At 44.0% G+C, this 19,110-nt stretch overlaps 1 protein-coding gene across 1 annotated transcript in view; it reads right to left on the bottom strand.

Annotated features, from left to right (window-relative positions):
* The window catches only part of lrp1ba (low density lipoprotein receptor-related protein 1Ba), a 453,831-nt gene that overhangs the window by 140,962 nt on the left and 293,759 nt on the right, over window positions 1–19,110 (bottom strand). Inside the window, exons 59-63 of the mRNA XM_060911172.1 lie at window positions 17,249–17,368; window positions 10,835–10,945; window positions 10,595–10,750; window positions 10,236–10,358; window positions 8,825–8,944 (exon numbers count right to left, since the gene is read on the bottom strand). Coding sequence (XP_060767155.1) covers window positions 8,825–8,944; window positions 10,236–10,358; window positions 10,595–10,750; window positions 10,835–10,945; window positions 17,249–17,368 — 630 coding nt within the window. The remainder of the gene's footprint in view (window positions 1–8,824; window positions 8,945–10,235; window positions 10,359–10,594; window positions 10,751–10,834; window positions 10,946–17,248; window positions 17,369–19,110) is intronic.

The raw sequence follows: 19,110 nt of genomic DNA, 5'->3' as shown, positions 1-19,110 counted from the left end.
CCACTATTGATCTGAGTCGAGTCCACTATTGATCTGAGTCGAGTCCACTATTGATCCAAGTCAAGTCCACTATTGATCTGAGCCGAGTCCACTATTGATCCGAGTCAAGTCCACCATTGATCTGAGTCAAGTCGGAGTCGAGTCCACTTTTGATCCGAGTCAAGTCCACTATTGATCCGAGTCGAGTCCACTATTGATCCAAGTCAAGTCCACTATTGATCTGAGCCGAGGCCACTATTGATCCGAGTCAAGTCTGAGTTGAGTCCCCTATTGATCTGAGTCAAGTCTGAGTTGACTCCACTATTGATCCAAGTCAAGTCCACTATTGATCCGAGTCGAGTCCACTATTGATCCAAGTCGAGTCCACTATCGATCTGAGTTGAGTCCACTATTGATCCGAGTCAAGTCTAAGTCGAGTCCACTATTGATCTGAGTCAAGTCCACTACTGATCTGAATCAAGTCCACTATTGATCTGAGTCAAGTCTGAGTCGAGTCCACTATTGATCTGAATCAAGTCGGAATCGAGTCCACTTTTGATCCGAGTCAAGTCCACTATTGATTCGAGTCGAGTCCACTATTGATCCGAGTCAAGTCCACTATTGATCTGAGCCGAGTCAAGTCCACTATTGATCTGAGTCGAGTCCACTATTGATCCAAGTCAAGTCCACTATTGATCTGAGCCGAGTACACTATTGATCCGAGTCAAGTCTGAGTCAAGTCCACTATTGATCTGAGTCAAGTCAGAGTCGAGTCCACTTTTGATCTGAGCCGAGTCCACTATTGATCCGAGTCAAGTCTGAGTCGAGTCCACTATCGATCTGAGTTGAGTCCACTATTGATCCGAGTCAAGTCTAAGTCGAGTCCACTATTGATCTGAGTCAAGTCCACTACTGATCTGAATCAAGTCCACTATTGATCTGAATCAAGTCTGAGTCGAGCCCACTATTGATCCGAGTCGAGTCCACTCCTGATCTGAGTCGAGTCCACTATTGATCTGAGTCGAGTCCACTATTGATCCCAGTCAAGTCCACTATTGATCTGAGCTGAGTCCACTATTGATCCGAGTCAAGTCGGAGTCAAGTCCACTATTGATCCGAGTCAAATCTAAGTCGAGTCCACTATTGATCTGAGTCAAGTCCACTACTGATCTGAATCAAGTCCACTACTGATCTGAGTCAAGTCTAAGTCGAGTCCACTATTGATCTGAATCAAGTCGGAGTCGAGTCCACTTTTGATCCGAGTCAAGTCCACTATTGATTTGAGTCGAGTCCACGATTGATCTGAGCCGAGTCCACTATTGATCTGAGCCGAGTCAAGTCCACTATTGATCTGAGCCGAGTCCACTATTGATCTGAGCCGAGTCAAGTCTGAGTCAAGTCCACTATTGATCTGAGTCAAGTCAGAGTTGAGTCCACTATTGATCTGAGCCGAGTCCACTATTGATCCGAGTCAAGTCTGAGCCGAGTCCACTATTGATCTGAGCCGAGTCAAGTCTGAGTCAAGTCCACTATTGATCTGAGTCAAGTCTGAGTCGAGTCCACTATTGATCTGAATCAAGTCGGAATCGAGTCCACTTTTGATCCGAGTCAAGTCCACTATTGATTCGAGTCGAGTCCACTATTGATCCGAGTCAAGTCCACTATTGATCTGAGCCGAGTCAAGTCCACTATTGATCTGAGTCGAGTCCACTATTGATCCAAGTCAAGTCCACTATTGATCCGAGTCGAGTCCACTATTGATCCAAGTCAAGTCCACTATTGATCTGAGCCGAGTCCACTATTGATCCGAGTCAAGTCTGAGTCGAGTCCACTGTTGATCTGAGTCAAGTTTGAGTCAAGTCCACTATTGATCTGAGTCAAGTCTGAGTCGAGTCCACTATTGATCTGAGTCAAGTCAGAGTTGAGTCCACTATTGATCTGAGCCGAGTCCACTATTGATCTGAGTCAAGTCTGAGTCGAGTCCACTATTGATCTGAATCAAGTCGGAATCGAGTCCACTTTTGATCCGAGTCAAGTCCACTATTGATTCGAGTCGAGTCCACTATTGATCCGAGTCAAGTCCACTATTGATCTGAGCCGAGTCAAGTCCACTATTGATCTGAGTCGAGTCCACTATTGATCCAAGTCAAGTCCACTATTGATCCGAGTCGAGTCCACTATTGATCCAAGTCAAGTCCACTATTGATCTGAGCCGAGTCCACTATTGATCCGAGTCAAGTCTGAGTCGAGTCCACTGTTGATCTGAGTCAAGTTTGAGTCAAGTCCACTATTGATCTGAGTCAAGTCTGAGTCGAGTCCACTATTGATCTGAGTCAAGTCTGAGTCAAGTCCACTATTGATCTGAGTCAAGTCTGAGTCGAGTCCACTGTTGATCTGAGTCAAGTTTGAGTCAAGTCCACTATTGATCTGAGTCAAGTCTGAGTCGAGTCCACTATTGATCTGAGTCAAGTCTGAGTCAAGTCCACTATTGATCTGAGTCAAGTCTGAGTCGAGTCCACTATTGATCTGAGTCAAGTCTGAGTCGAGTCCACTATTGATCCAAGTCAAGTCCACTATTGATCTGAGCCGAGTCCACTATTGATCTGAGTCGAGTCCACTACTGATCTGAGTCAAGTCTAAGTCAAGTCCACTATTGATCTGAGTCGAGTCCGAGAACAAGATTCCAACCAATCACACCATGTAACGGTGGCTGTTGCTGCCTTTATGTGAAAGCGTCTCTGCTACTGTGTTGGACTAACGTTACTGCTCCACTGCCCCATTTTAGTTAATCGGCTACAGATAAAAAGCTTGTTCATCGCTCAGCAAGCCCCGCCCATTATCAACAGAGCAATAAACATAGCGTGTCACTTCCTTCTCTGGGTGGAGTCTTGCCAAATGACGATTGAAGTTCAAGGTTGTCCCCGTCATCTCCTCAATAGTTCTTCTACATATGGAACACATCGCAGTGCATTTTTTCCCACTGCACGAGAAGTCTGTATAAGCAAAGCAGACAATCCTAGGGGTGTTCTCTCCAGGCATTTTAGCGCCATTAACATTAGTTTGTTCCTGAACATGCCGTATGAACAGGTGAATGTGCTTCTCTTTATCAGGGAGTGTGAAGTATTCCGTCAGAGATGGTTGGGAGACAGATGGAAGTGCAGAAGGTGTGTTTATTAATCCAAGTGAAGATGGTAAACAATCCAGAACGGCAGGCAAAATTGTGAAACGGTGAAACAGGCGACAGGTCGAGTGAGGCACAAACAGGCTATCGTAGACTCGGCAGAATCAAAGACAAGAAACAGGAAATCAGGGATCAGGAACCCAAACAAGGACATAAGCTTCGGTAACATGTCAGCAATGCAACTCAATATTTCGCAAAGTAAATGTGTTTTCACAGTTTTTATATCAGCGCGCTGATTGCGCCTTAATCCTGTGCAGGTGCGAGTTGTTTATGGCGCGCGCACGAGGGTCCGCTTGGTGCACACGCTGTCCGGAGCACGCCCGAGAGTTTATCTGATGCACGCGCCAAGATGCACAGGTGTGACACTCTTGCACGGAATTAGTACAAATATTAATGTAGATATAAATATCTTATACTAAATTATTAAGGCATGTTACAAAAAATAAAGACAAACTCAGAGTCCTCGTCTCCAATTTATGAGTCTGAATGCAGTTAATGCACAAGTCCGAGTCTGAGTCACCAGTGCTCAAGTCCAAGTCAAGTCATGAGTCGGACTAGAGTACTACAAGCCTGACATACATCTTTTTTTTTTTTAAGATTTTTTACCTTTATTTGGATAGGACAGTGTAGAGACAGGAAATGAGCGGGAGAGAGAGACGGGGAGGGATCAGGAAATGGCCTCGGGTCGGAATCGAACCCGGGTCCCCAGATTTATGGTACGGCGCCTTGGATGATCATCTCGGACCACAAACATGAATTTTCAGTCTGCGCTCCAGTCTGCAGTTTCTAATCCCAAGGTTCCACTTTCATCTCGTTTTCTTAATAATGTGTCAGTAGTCAGCTTCAGCACTGATTTTAGTAGCCTAAGAGGCACGCTTGATTTAATATCTGATTAATATCTGAAAATAGGCAAAGTCCAAGGTTTTATTTTCCTTTACTGACAGACTGGTAAATGCCCCTCCCCCTGCTGATACTGTGGAAGTTTCTACTGATCACAAACAAATGTTTTAAAGTTCTTTGTTGAGAAGTTAGGTGGAAGTACAGCTGGAATTACAGCTCCGCATTCATGTATCACCTCAGCTCCCTCAAACTGTTCCCCTTCATGAACTCTCACCTGTTGCTCTGGATGAACTAATTGAGACTTTTCAACACCTAAAGCCCTCTTCCACACCCTGTGATGTCATTCCTTAAAGCTGGTTTAGGAACCATCACTCCATTCATTCCCTTACAACACCTTGTGTTCTACATTACAAGTCTGCCTGTGTTCAGCACCTCCTCAAAAAATCTGATCTACACCCCACCTTCTGCGATACAGGCCCATCGCTAAGCTTTCTCTTTGACTTGGCCATTCCAAAACATTAACTTTATTCTTCTTTAACCATTCTTTGGTAGAATGACGTGTGAGCTTGGGGTCGTTGTCTTGCTGCATAACCAACTTTCTCTTGGGATTCAGTTCATGGACAGATGTCCTGATTCTGTTCCTTATATTTCCCTTTAGAATTTGCTGGAATAATTCAGCATTAATTGTTTCATCAATGACAGCAAGCCATCCTGGCTCAGATTCAGCAAAACTGATTCATGATACTACTACCACCATGTTTCACAGATGGGATAAGGTTCTTATGTCAGAATGCAGTGTTTTCTTTCTCCAAACATAACAACTCTCATTTCAACCAAAAAGTTCTATTTTGTTCTCACCTGTCCACAATTTTTTTTTTCCCAATGGCCTTCTGGCTTGTCCACATGATCTTTAGCAAACTGCAGACGAGCAGCAACATTCTTTTTGGAGAGCAGTGGCTTTCTCCTTGCAACCCTGCCATGCACACCTTTGTTGTTCAGTGTTCTCCTGATGGTGGACTCATGAACATTAACATTAGCCAATGTGAGAGAGGCCTTCAGTTGCTTAGAAGTTAGTGTGGGTTCCTTTGTGACCTTGTGGATGATCACACGCTTTGCTCTTGAAGTGATCTTTGTCGGTCCACTTCTGAAGATGTTAGGATTGATGGAGGTGTGGTGAAGTTAGGATCCAAGAGCCAAACACAGACAGTAATCCAATAAATAATATGATTTAATTCAGGGAAGAAAGGGCGTGGCAAAAAGGTAAACAAACAGGACAAAAAAATGGCAAAAATAGTCAGAACAAAATGAGACAAACAACTTGACAAAAACATGAGACAGGCAAAGACAAAAACGCTAGTGCAAAAAGCCATGAACAAGAAAAAGTCACTACAGAGCAAAGCCATGAGAAGCAAGAGAGGCACAGAAACGGCTAGAGAAGCAAACGAAGCGTTCTGGCAAAGTCTGAGTCTGAGAACGGCTTATTTATACACAGCAGTGAAAACCAGGAAGTGAATACGGGTGAGAAGGGATTCCTGTCCCAGATCCGGATCGGCGCTGGTGTGAGAGATCCGTAATCTCCGGAGTGGATGTCCGGGGTGGAGCATGACAGAGGATGGTAACAGTGATCCTGAACTTCCTCCATCTGTCTGACTGTGGATTGGTGGAGTCCAAACTCTTTACAGATAGTTTTGTAACCATTTCCAGCCTGATGAGCATCAACATCTATTCTCCTGAGGTCCTCAGAAATCTCATTTGTTCGTGCCATGATGCACTCTCACAGACGTGTTGTAAAGATCAGACTTTGAGAAATCCCTGTTCTTTAAATAAAACAGGGTGCCCACTCACACCTGACTCGAATTTCACCTTCAAATTCAAAGATTCACATACTTCTCCCACTCACAGATATGTAACATTGGATTCTGCAATAAATAAATGACTCAGTATAATAATTTTCTCTCATTTGTTTAACTGGGTTCTCTTTATCTATTTTAGGACTTGTGTGAAAATCTGATGATGTTTTAGGTCACATTTATACAGAAATATAGAACATTCTAAAGGGTTCACAAACTTTCAAGCACCACTGTGCATCTCAGAGTGGCTGTCCCTGTACAGTGTGAGCAGGCACAGTCGGTCCTCCACTCAGCATCTCTCAGCCGTAACGAGGATTACACTAAAGCTAAAGGGGGGCTGGACCTTTACACTTCGTGCTCCGACACTATGGACGGCTCTGACTTTGGACAGTAGACTTTTGGAATCAGTAGAAATTTTAAGAGTCGTATTAAAACCTACTTTTATACAACAGTCACTGAGAATAAATGATTATCATAAATCTCATGAATCCTTAATATTGGTTTTATAGCCATTTAATAAATACAGTGGGGCAAAAAAGTATTTAGTCAGCCACCAATTGTGCAAGTTCTCCCACTTAAAAAGATGAGAGAGGCCTGTAATTTTCATCATAGGTACACTTCAACTATGAGAGACAGAATGGGGGGAAAGAATCCAGGAAATCACATTGTAGGATTTTTAATGAATTAATTGGTAAATTCCTCGGTAAAATAAGTATTTGGTCACCTACAAACAAGCAAGATTTCTGGCTCTCACAGACCTGTAACAACTTCTTTAAGAGGCTCCTCTGTCCTCCACTCGTTACCTGTATTAATGGCACCTGTTTGAACTCGTTATCAGTATAAAAGACACCTGTCCACAACCTCAAACAGTCACACTCCAAACTCCACTATGGCCAAGACCAAAGAGCTGTCAAAGGACACCAGAAACAAAATTGTAGACCTGCACCAGGCTGGGAAGACTGAATCTGCAATAGGTAAGCAGCTTGGTGTGAAGAAATCAACTGTGGGAGCAATTATTAGAAAATGGAAGACATACAAGACCACTGATAATCTCCCTCGATCTGGGGCTCCACGCAAGATCTCACCCCGTGGGGTCAAAATGATCACAAGAACGGTGAGCAAAAATCCCAGAACCACACGGGGGGACCTAGTGAATGACCTGCAGAGAGCTGGGACCAAAGTAACAAAGGCTACCATCAGTAACACACTACGCCGCCAGGGACTCAAATCCTGCAGTGCCAGACGTGTCCCCCTGCTTAAGCCAGTACATGTCCAGGCCCGTCTGAAGTTTGCTAGAGAGCATTTGGATGATCCAGAAGAGGATTGGGAGAATGTCATATGGTCAGATGAAACCAAAATAGAACTTTTTGGTAAAAACTCAACTTGTCGTGTTTGGAGGAGAAAGAATGCTGAGTTGCATCCAAAGAACACCATACCTACTGTGAAGCATGGGGGTGGAAACATCATGCTTTGGGGCTGTTTTTCTGCAAAGGGACCAGGACGACTGATCCGTGTAAAGGAAAGAATGAATGGGGCCATGTATCGTGAGATTTTGAGTGAAAACCTCCTTCCATCAGCAAGGGCATTGAAGATGAAACGTGGCTGGGTCTTTCAGCATGACAATGATCCCAAACACACCGCCCGGGCAACGAAGGAGTGGCTTCGTAAGAAGCATTTCAAGGTCCTGGAGTGGCCTAGTCAGTCTCCAGATCTCAACCCCATAGAAAATCTTTGGAGGGAGTTGAAAGTCCGTGTTGCCCAGCGACAGCCCCAAAACATCACTGCTCTAGAGGAGATCTGCATGGAGGAATGGGCCAAAATACCAGCAACAGTGTGTGAAAACCTTGTGAAGACTTACAGAAAACATTTGACCTCTGTCATTGCCAACAAAGGGTATATAACAAAGTATTGAGATGAACTTTTGTTATTGACCAAATACTTATTTTCCACCATAATTTGCAAATAAATTCTTTAAAAATCAGACTGTGATTTTCTGGATTTTTTTTTTCTCATTCTGTCTCTCATAGTTGAAGTGTACCTATGATGAAAATTACAGGCCTCTCTCATCTTTTTAAGTGGGAGAACTTGCACAATTGGTGACTGACTAAATACTTTTTTGCCCCCCTGTATTTGTTCACATTCATGTAGTTTCTCCTCTTTTACATTCATAACATTTATGATAATTGTTTGCATTTATATATTTTTCACCTTGGAAAGCATTTTGTAACCGTGCTTTAAGAGAGTTGTACATACAGTCCTGTGTAAAAGTCTGAGACACATGTCGAAAAATGCTGTCGACCAAAAATGGCTTAAAAATAATGAAATATTTCAACATTAAAAAATGCTATAAACAGTAATCAGTGAGCCATAATAAATGAAACAAAGTCAGTATTTGGTGTGAGACGACCCTTTGCTTTAAAAAAAGAATCTCAGTCTCAGGTCCAGTGAGGTCAGTTTTATGCGGAAATGATCTGTAGGTTTTCCTGAGCATCTTACAGAACCAGCCGCAGTTCTTCTGGACACTTTGACTGTCACACTCACTTCTTCATTTTACACCAAAACCCAGCAGCCTTCATTATGCTTTCTTTTTTCATCTGAAAAGTGTCTCTTATGGAATACACTGCTCAGATACAAACTTTTTTTTCTGTAACATTTAATTTTGTGCTGGAAAAAAACGAACGTTTGGACTCTAAAATGTTTTTGTACCGGCTCGATAATGTAGACGTCATCAAATAGAAATCTATAACAAAGTTTGTATGAAAAAAAAAACCCAGGGTTCCTCTGGCTCATGTTCACTCTTTGATTATAAATCCACAACAATAATGAAATAAAAATGAAATAAACCCAATCGTAACATCTTTCATACTGATTTACCTCCTCAGACAAATCACACACACACACACACACACACACACACACACACACACACACACACACACACACACACAGCATAATGAATGAATAAAAGTAGTACCACAGAGCTCAGGGTTCTCATCGGCTCCGTCACCGCAGTCGTCCTCTCCATCACACAGCCACTGACGAGACACACATCTGCTCATGGAGCACGAGAACTGATCACTCGCACACGATGAATCTACACACACACACACACACACACACACACATTAAGAAGGATTAAACACCACGACACATCAGTACAGTTTGGTGTGGAATGTTGTTTTCCTGATGCACAAACACTGATATTACATTTTTCTAATTACGGTTTTATAATATTATCACAAAATTAAATCCTAAAATGACTAAATTCAGTGACAAACTTTAAATCTTGCACGTTCTGAATGACTCTTGCTTCCTGTCATTATTCCTGCAATTATTTTGTTGAGAAGTGTTGTGATGTTTTCCCACTGTGTTTATAATAATGCTGTATGTGTTTAAAATGACAAAACACAATTATAGTTATAATTAATGTGAACAGTCTTCTAACACACACACACACACAAATATGCCTCTCTCAGCAGGATGATGTGTGTTTGCTCACTGCTCAGTCGATTGATGTGGGGATTAAAAAAAGCAAGGTCACACAGATAGAGAGAGAGAGAGAGAGAGAGAGAGAGGAGACACCACAACGAAGCAGATTCATTTCTGAAGAGAACCTATTTTTCCTGCCTCGTTTATACTGAGTGATCACCTTCTACTGCGACAAATAGACCATCAATTTACTGAGGGGGGGAGAGCGAGTGAGCACACAGAGATCGAGACAGAAAGAGAGAGAGGAAAATAGAAGAAATGAGAGAATTTCAGACTAGAAATTTTTCTATAAATGCTTCCCCTCCCCTTTAAGAAGACGTTTCCCATAATTCCTTTCAGCTCGTCCCTGATGGCCACAGCTCCATCACTCACGGCTCCAGGTCAGGGTGAGAGTCCAGCGTCTCGCTTCAGCTTTATACACATTTCTGTCGAGCGCTAATCTCATACGCTCTTCATTCGCCTAATAACCAGCAACTACATCAGCTGTAACACGGTCAGCCTTTTTAATTTAGTTAACGACAGGAAATTGGAATTTATTTTAATCGGAATTCTAACAGACACAGCCAGAGTTTTAAACCCTGAGGAACTAAGAGTGGCAAGAAAAATCCAGCCAGGAGACACCACAAGAGGGAAAATAAATTAAAATAAATAAACAAACAAACAAATAAATAAATAAATCACACAGCGTGGAGGTGTGAGGAGTGTGAGAGCGATAACAAGGAACAACAAGACAATAAACGAGCATCACAGTCACACTCAGGATTAGACCACTCATAACAACAACAACAACAATAATAATAATAATAATAATAAAGTGCTTTACTGCTTATTAACGTGTGCGTATGTACAGTAAACCCTGACAGGCATGACTAATGGATAACAGGCGGAGTTCTCACCACAGTGCAGCTCGTCCTCTCCGTCCCTACAGTCTCTCTGTCCATCACACAGCCACGCCGGAGAGACACAGCTCCCGCTCGGACAGGGGAACAGCCCCTCCACACACACCTGACCTGCGGGCGCTGAGCAGCACCAACAGGTAAACACATCACTCGAATACACACTCACTGAGTTTATAGCAGGCACCATGGCAGGGAAGGGGTGTGTGTGTTGGGGGGGTGTCAAAACTTAATTTTACACCCTGACATTATATAAATGCTACATCAAAATCCAAGAATAGAAATCTACAGAACACAAACGAGTTAAACACATCCACACACAGAAACAAACAAATAAACAAATAAATAAGGACGCATACCGTGGCAGTGTGATTCATCCGAGTAATCTCCACAGTCATCCGCTCCGTCACACAGCCAGTGTGGGAGAACACACAGAGACGTGGAGTTACACCTGAGGAACACGCCGTCATACACTCGCACCCCCAACCGGTGGTAATCAACACAGTCTACACGACCTGCAAACACACGCAGAGGGATTAACACACCAAACACATGCACAAATGTGCAGAGACGAGTGTGTACACACAGACTGATCTTACTGCAGTTCTTCTCATCCGAGGCGTCTGCGCAGTCGATGATCTGATCACACCAGGACGTCTGCGGCACGCACGACCCGTCTGCACAGCGCCGCTCCGAAGACGAGCACACGTCTGAGAACACCATGAGCACAGTTACAACTAACGCGTACACTGAGCTCATCACACACACACAAACTGAAATAAATAAACGTTAAAATATATAAATACTGTTGGACTACTGTTAACCTGAAAACCAAACGGTCAATAATTATTCTAGAATCATAAATGTGGATTTCAAAATGTTTTTGAACTGCAGTACTGACATGGTATCGTATAATCCAGATCATTAGAATGTTCCAGATTCACAAGAAACACGCGCTCGAAGACTGAACTAAAAACCGAACCCTCGTGCAACAACACATCTCCGTGTCGTGCAGCTTTAATAATAATAATAATAATAATAATAATAACTTAGTTTTATATAGCGCCTTTCATGGAACCCAAGGTCGCTTTACAAAAGAGGAGATAGGTCAAGGAATTGGGTATGGGGGGAGAGGGAAGGGTTAAGGACCATAGGCCTCAGTGAAGAGATGTGACTTGAGATGCTTTTTGAACATAGCCAGAGTGGGGGCTTGGCGGATGTGGAGAGGTAGATTGTTCCAGAGGGTGGGAGCAGCAACACAAAAGGCTCTGTCACCAAAGGTCCGTAGCCTGGAGCGTGGGATGACAAGTTGGTCCTTGCCAGAGGACCTCAGGGACCTTGATTGGGAGTAGGGCTGGAGGAGGTCAGAGAGGTACAGAGGAGCAAGATTATGGAGTGACTTGTATGTGAGGAGTAGAATCTTGTATGTGATGCGAGACTTCACTGGGAGCCAGTGGAGCTGCTTGAGTGTTGGGGTAATGTGTTGCCACCGCTTCGTGTGTGTAAGAACCCTGGCAGCTGAGTTTTGTATGTGCTGTAGTCGGTCCAGGGCTTTAGTGGGCAGGCCATAAAGGACACCATTACAGTAGTCCAGACGTGAGGTAATGAAGGCATGGATCAGAGTTTCTGCAACAGAGTGGGATAGTGAAGGGCGGAGTCTGCAGATGTTCTTGAGGTGGAAGAAGGCGGATTTGGTGGTGTTATTGATGTGGGCCTGAAATGAGAGTGTGCAGTCAAGGATAACACCCAAGTTTTGCACTTCTGTTGAAGGCCTGATGGTACAGCCGTCCACATTAAGCAGGATGTCACTGACTTCTTTGGAAAGTGATGGGGGGGCCACCACCATGAGTTCTGTTTTGTTGTTGTTTAATTTCAGTAAGTTAGCGGCCATCCATGTCTTTATTTCATGCAAGCAGTGGACAAGTGGTAGGGGAGGGAGATGAGCAGATGGTTTGGTGCTGATGTACAGTTGGGTATCATCAGCATAGCAGTGAAAACTGAGTCCATGTTGGCGGATGATCTGACCAAGAGGAAGCATGTAAATGGTGAACAGCAGGGGGCCGAGCACTGAACCTTGAGGCACGCCGTGGTTGACTGGAGCTGGGGTTGAGGTGAAGTCCTTGATGGAGATATATTGTGTCCTACTGGAGAGGTAGGAGTGAAACCAGGAGAGAGCAGTGTCAGTGAGGCCCAAGTGTTCATGGAGACGGTGGAGCAAGATGGTGTGGGAGACTGTGTCAAAAGCGGCAGATAGGTCAAGGAGGATGAGAAGGCTGATGTGGCCGTTGTCTGCAGCAGAGAGTACGTCATTCATGATCTTGATGAGAGCTGTCTCCGTCCTATGGTGAGGTCGAAAACCAGACTGAAGGGGTTCAAAAAGCTCATGATGGGACATGTGGTCTTGAAGTTGGGCAGCCACTGCTCTTTCCAGAATTTTGCTGAGGAAGGGTAGGTTGGAGACTGGACGATAATTGCCAGGGTCGTCAAGGTCCAGGCTGGGTTTTTTGAGGGTGGGAATCACCACAGCCGTCTTGAAACTGGAGGGCACCACATGTCAATGAGGTGTTAATGATGGCCATCATGGTAGGGCATAGTGTGGGGAGACATGCCTTTACCAAGGCTGTAGGGAGTGGGTCCAGTTTGCTTGAGGTGGCTTTAGCTTTAGACACTAAGTCCATGATCTGATTGTTGCTAAGTGGAGAGAATGAGGAGAAAGAGCACTGTTGTGGGTTGGCAGCTGAGGTTGAGTTGCAGTCCTTCAAGTTGAAGGCAGGTGGACATGGAGCGCCAGACTGGAGGAGCTCCCGGTAAATATCATCCACCTTCTGCTGGAAGAATGTCTGGAACCTACAGCAGAGTTCGGCGGCATCAGACGGTTGGGGTGCATCTGGAGGGTGGAGGAGGCAATTGACAGTGGAGAAGAGCTGCTTTGGGTGGTTCTGTTGATTATTGATGAGGGTGGAGTAATATAAAGTTTTTGCCTTAGAGAGGGCCTCTTTGTAGTTCCTGACATGGTATTTGTAGGCCTCTTGGTGGACAACAAGGCCGGATTTTTTGTAGAGCCTTTCAAGCCGACGCCCAGCAGCCTTCATGAGGCGGAGCTCTGGGGTAAACCAAGGAGCGGGCTGGCTGAAGGAGATGGACCAGGTCTTCAGAGGGGCTACAGCATCCAGACTGAGCGAGAGAGCTTCGTTGTAATGCTCAGCAAGGGCATCCACACTGTGGCCAGAGGGATTGGCTGCAAGGTGTAATGCCAGCATGCTTGATAATGCAGTTGTAGACACACGCTTGATATTCCTGAATGTTATTGTACGTTTGACGCGCAGTCTGGGTGGAGGCTCAGGTACAGAGAAAAGAATGGCATGGTGATCCGATATAGCTAGGTCCAGGCACTGGAGATGGAGGGGGGTTATGCCAGTGGAGCACACCAAGTCCAAGGTGTGGCCTTTGACATGCGTGGGACCACGAACATGCTGTGTTATGTTTAAGCAGTCCAGGAGAGATAGGAATTCAATGGCAAAAGGGCAGTTATGCAAGTCTACATGAATATTGAAATCGCCCATGATAATGGTGGATGGGTACATGGGGCAGACAGTGGTGAGTAACTCAGAGAGCTCAGAGAGAAACCCATTGGTGGCTTTGGGAGGGCGGTAATCAAGTACAACTTGTAACTGTGCAGCCCCTGTCAGCACAAAATGTATGCATTCAAAAGTGCTGGAGTTAATGGGGAGTTCTTTAACCATAAAGTCAGAATTGTGTATGACAGCCAGCCCACCACCACGGCCCATGGAGCGAGGATTTGGATGTATACATAGCCTGGGGGAGTGGCCAGATTGAGAGATAAAAAATCCTGCTGATTTTGCCACGTCTCGGTCAGACACATGAAGTAGACTTTTCTTTCAGTAATTGTGTCGTGAATTAATTCTGCTTTGTTATTAAGTGAGCGAGTGTTTAGGAGCATGAAGTTTGCGGTCGTTTTGGAGAATGTGTTGGAAGGGACAGACATGTCAGCACGAGCCAGAGGACACAGGTTGACAAGCTCTGCGTGACGTTTGTTTTGATGACGTCGCGACGCGGAAGTTCGGCAGGTGACAGATGGAACAGTCAGAGTTGTACTCGTATGCGCAAACTTATGTCGGGAGGCCCTATGCACATATCTGGGACGACGCAAGATGTGGAGAGACTTCAGGACATCCAGGCAGCTCGGAGGGATGAAGGAGCAGAGATTCATCAGTTCTGTTGCAGAGTATCTAAGGAAAACCATGCCGTGCGCGCTGCTAGATGCTAAGCCACCAGTTACACTTCAGCGATTTCGAGTGGGGATCCAACCTGGATGCAACGACGACGCAGTCAATGGATAGCCCAGAAAGGCACGACGATGTTGGCTGTAGAGACTGGGATCAGGCGCGGGAGGAGACAGGATGGCCTATCCAACGGTAAGACTCCAGTTTGTAGGTAGCCAGCTGAGTTCATCCAGGTAACGTTGATGGTGGCTGATCACTGCTCGCACAGTGCAATTAAAGTTGTACTTGTAAAGTATGCGACGTCGGTAGATTAGAGTCGCAAAATGTATCTGTCAGTTAGTAAATAGTAAAACAGCTGGACATGAGAAGCGGCGACATACACGCCAGCGTCCTCTCATGACACATGCGCAGAAAAAAAGGTACGAGTGATACATTTTAATAGTCAAACTTGTCAATAATTAGATGAAATGAAATAAAATAACTACACTACCGTTCAAAAGTTTGGGGTCACCCAGACAATGTTGTGTTTTCCATGAAAAGTCACACTTTTATTTACCACCATAAGTTGTAAAATGAATAGAAAATATAGTCGAGACATTTTTCTGGCCATTTTGAGCATTTAATCGACCCCACAAATGTGATGCTCCAGAAACTCAATCTGCTCAAAGGAAGGTCAGTTTTATAGCTTCTCTAAAGAGCTCAACTGTTTTCAGCTGTGCTAACATGATTGTACAAGGGTTTTCTAATCCTCCATTAGCCTTCTGAGGCAATGAGCAAACACATTGTACCATTAGAACACTGGAGTGAGAGTTGCTGGAAATGGGCCTCTATACACCTATGGAGATATTGCACCAAAAACCAGACATTTGCAGCTAGAATAGTCATTTACCACATTAGCAATGTATAGAGTGGATTTCTGATTAGTTTAAAGTGACCTTCATTGAAAAGAACAGTGCTTTTCTTTCAAAAATAAGCACATTTCAAAGTGACCCCAAACTTTTGAATGGTAGTGTGTGTTAAAATAAAACAACTCATTTTGTGTCAGAGAAAAACAGAGAGTTCGGTAAATACATTTTAAAAACGAGAGAGAAGTGGGATCTGGTGGAGAGAGTTGAGTCCCGAGTCCTCAGTGATCGTACGGACTGGACTGAACCACAACACAGACTTCGGTGCCTCATTTCAGTGACACTTGAATGGTGACTGAAATATTTGCCCTCTTGTTCTCTGAAACAGATTTTAATCATCACGTGTCATCACTACTTAACATCACACCGGCTCTGACGGCAGCAGACGCCTTCTGTTAACCCTTAAACACGGTTAACTCGTCTAAAGCTAACTCCAAAGGATTCGGACACAGGGACGTGCAACGAACGTTTAAAGACAAGTGAATATTTAAGGCCTTAAGTTAACATTAAGCCTCGTGTTGTCAAAATTAACACATTGACTTTTGTGATTAATTTGAAATATTTAATGTGTTACAAAACTAACTCAATTAAGCAGCTGTGTTTTGTTTACTTCCTGTGGCAGCTGACCTACGACCTGTGATACCGTGTGCTCCATCCTGGTTAAACAAGGAGAAGGAGAAGGACGGAGTTTCAGGAGTAAAATTACGCGATAAAACGTTGCCTGACAGATGTTTGGTGAAAACAAAAGTAAACTGCACAGTTTGCGAAGCTGCATTTCATTACCGCAGCAGTAATTTGTCTTTGACACAAGACCTCAGCGCAAACCGCCCTGCTGAAACTGTGCACGGAGCCGCACCAGGCTACACTACAGGAGCGTGCTGCTCACGGGGGAATAACGAGACCTGCACACTTTCATACCTGCGTGGACCTTTTGGAAATTCTACTGGAACCTGAACACGGAACACAGTTTCTGTTGTTAATATTTATCTATGGTGCATATAACAAATGACTGCCTCATACACTGAGGCCCGGGTTTTTATTATTTCCGTTAATGTACGTATATTGATTCCTTTACACACTGGGGGCATTTTTTCATGCAATTAATTCACAAAAATATATTTCTCAAGCTGCTGTTTTTGTCATGAGTACTTTCATAGCACCAGCATGAAACAAATCCCACAGATAAAAAAATACACATCTGACTCAGTGCGTGAAAATTTCATACATGTATTTTTTGCATTTTCACGTCACAATTGTGTCGTCGTGTCTGGTGTGTAAAGTCCAGATGAAATGTGCCTTTTAAGCTGATGGTTTTATTGGAAATCTGGAGTTCACAGGAAAGGATGTGTTCAAAGTTAAGCAGACACCATTAAACAACAGTATCTGAATATAAGTGTTGATTCTACATTAATTCTGTGATTTTACATTTAAATATCCATTATTACAAACTTCAGTCTTAAAGGAAAAAGTGATTAATCACAGCAAATGTGTGATTAATTAGGTTTTTTTTTAATCAATCAGCAGCCCTAGATAATACACTGTTCAATTTGAACTTCAAATTTGCCTTAAAATTAAAAAAAAAAAATCTTTTAACGTCATCAACCTTCATTTCATTCTTTTAAAAATAAATCAGTTCAGGCACCATCGAGTCTCCGGCACAGAGTTAAAGTGATCATTTAATCTCCAGTTTCAGAAAAAAACACAAACAATACCCAACCGTACCAGTGGAAAAAGATGGAGAGAGCAAAAGAACAAAGACAAAAAGGCATGGATGAACAAATAGACTGAAAGAAGATGGATGGATGGATGGATGGATGGATGGATGGATGGATGGATGGATGGATGGATGGATGGATGTGCTTACTGTTGCAGGAGGCTTCATCTGAGTCATCACCACAGTCATTCACTCCATCACAGAAACGAGTGCTCACGACACAGCGCTGATTATTACAGTGTTTATAACCTCCTCTACAATCACGCTTATCTACAGACAGAGAGAGAGAGAGAGAGAGAGAGAGAGAGAGAGAGAGAGGTATTTTGAAAAGAGGTTCATATCAACCTTCAGTTTGAAAAATAAATGCCGAATAAGATTGAGGAGGATAAAAGAGGAGATTAAGTATCTCTGATGTACGTGATGTGTGTGTTGGTGCTGTTGTGTATTAGTGATGTAATACCTGAACATGTACAGGGAGAATACTCATCCCTGATTGGTTGGCAGGTGTCCATTAATTACCTCTGAACTCTATCTGGTTGAAGTTACACATGACTATCTCTAGCACACTGTTCATTTAAAATCCCCCTGAAATCAAAAGCACTTGTCTCTTCGTACCAACACAAATAAGATTTTTTTTTTTTATGTAAAAAATTACAAAAAATGTGTTTGTGAATTCCTAATGTTCATTTCATCTTATAATTTCCAGGAAAACGGTGAAAATAATTTGATGATTCATTTTGTACAATTTATATCCAGTGAAATGCTCTATCTATTTGTTAAGTCTGACATCATTAGAAATTTCTGGGCGATGCCCCTTCAGTGCAGCCAATGTAGAGAACTTTGTTTGAGTTGGTGATTTTTAGATCCCTTTAGCAAATTGAATAATAAAAAAAAAAGCCTTGTGACAAATCTAGGAACTTTCTCAGGACACATTAGTGTCTTGAACTCGATACGGTTCTCCAGCTCACATCACAGCTGCCGTTCTACGGTACGAGTTGAGAAAGCAGGTTCACTCAACCCGCAGTGTAACACCTGACTTGTGTTTGTGGCCAATCACTGATCACCACTGCCTGTCGCACCCTCTCACTTCTTTATTTTTCTGTAATGACGGCTGGCCCGCAGCCGTTTTCTCCCTCTCTGCAGGTGCTGCTTGCTGTGCCGCCGCTGTGGTGCTGAAAGGACAGCGCCCCATCTCCTGACGAAACTCAGCAGTTCAGCACCCCTGGCAGAAGACAGCGCCAAGCACACAGACGATGGGAGGAGCGGCTTAACGCAGCGCGGCGAGCAACTGCTAATGACGGCGCGCGCATTCACCCTGTAGGAGACAGCAGGAGAGTATATAAAGGCAGCACACTGTGCACCGAGTGCGTCCGTAATCCAGAATGCTAAACCCGACTCGCTGTTTTCTCTGCCAGCAGACAGAAGTTCGGATGCCGCCCTCGCCCGCTGGGAGCACTGCAGAAGTGAACTGCCACCCCTCTAAAGAGAGCCTGCCACTCCTCACACCCGGAGACCCTCCAGCACGCCTCCTCCACTCATCTCACAAACCAACAGAATATAAAAGAGCACTTTTTTGCACCTCACACGTTTGTCTCCATGCCTGTCAGATCCTGCCACTAGAAGGCGCTACACTGTGTGTTAAACTTTCTTTTAGGAAATATTACATAAGTACTAAAAGTGAGTAAATGTTTTCCTTCAAGGCAGCTGCATGGTTTTGTGGACTCTCTTCAGGCAGAGAGGGACACAGCATGGCGTCATGGCGAGAAGACGAGGCTTGGGCCTGGAAACACGCTCATTAAATCACAGCGTAACAAGTGGATAGAAGGCAACTAACCCCCCCCAACCCCTCCCTTCCTCCTTCATTAAAAACCCACGAATAAACAAAGTGAGTGAGCTTCTGAACATTTCATGGGCACATACTGCTATGTGTTTTTCTTCACACCGTTTGATTTCACTGCCTCGTGTGAAACAGCAGTCTTTTCTCTCTCTCCTGTGTGACGCCCAACACCACA

This window comes from Neoarius graeffei, chromosome 27 (assembly GCF_027579695.1).
Source record: "Neoarius graeffei isolate fNeoGra1 chromosome 27, fNeoGra1.pri, whole genome shotgun sequence".
Classification (NCBI taxonomy): Eukaryota; Metazoa; Chordata; class Actinopteri; order Siluriformes; family Ariidae; genus Neoarius; species Neoarius graeffei.
This window is presented reverse-complemented; position numbering and strand designations above follow the sequence as displayed.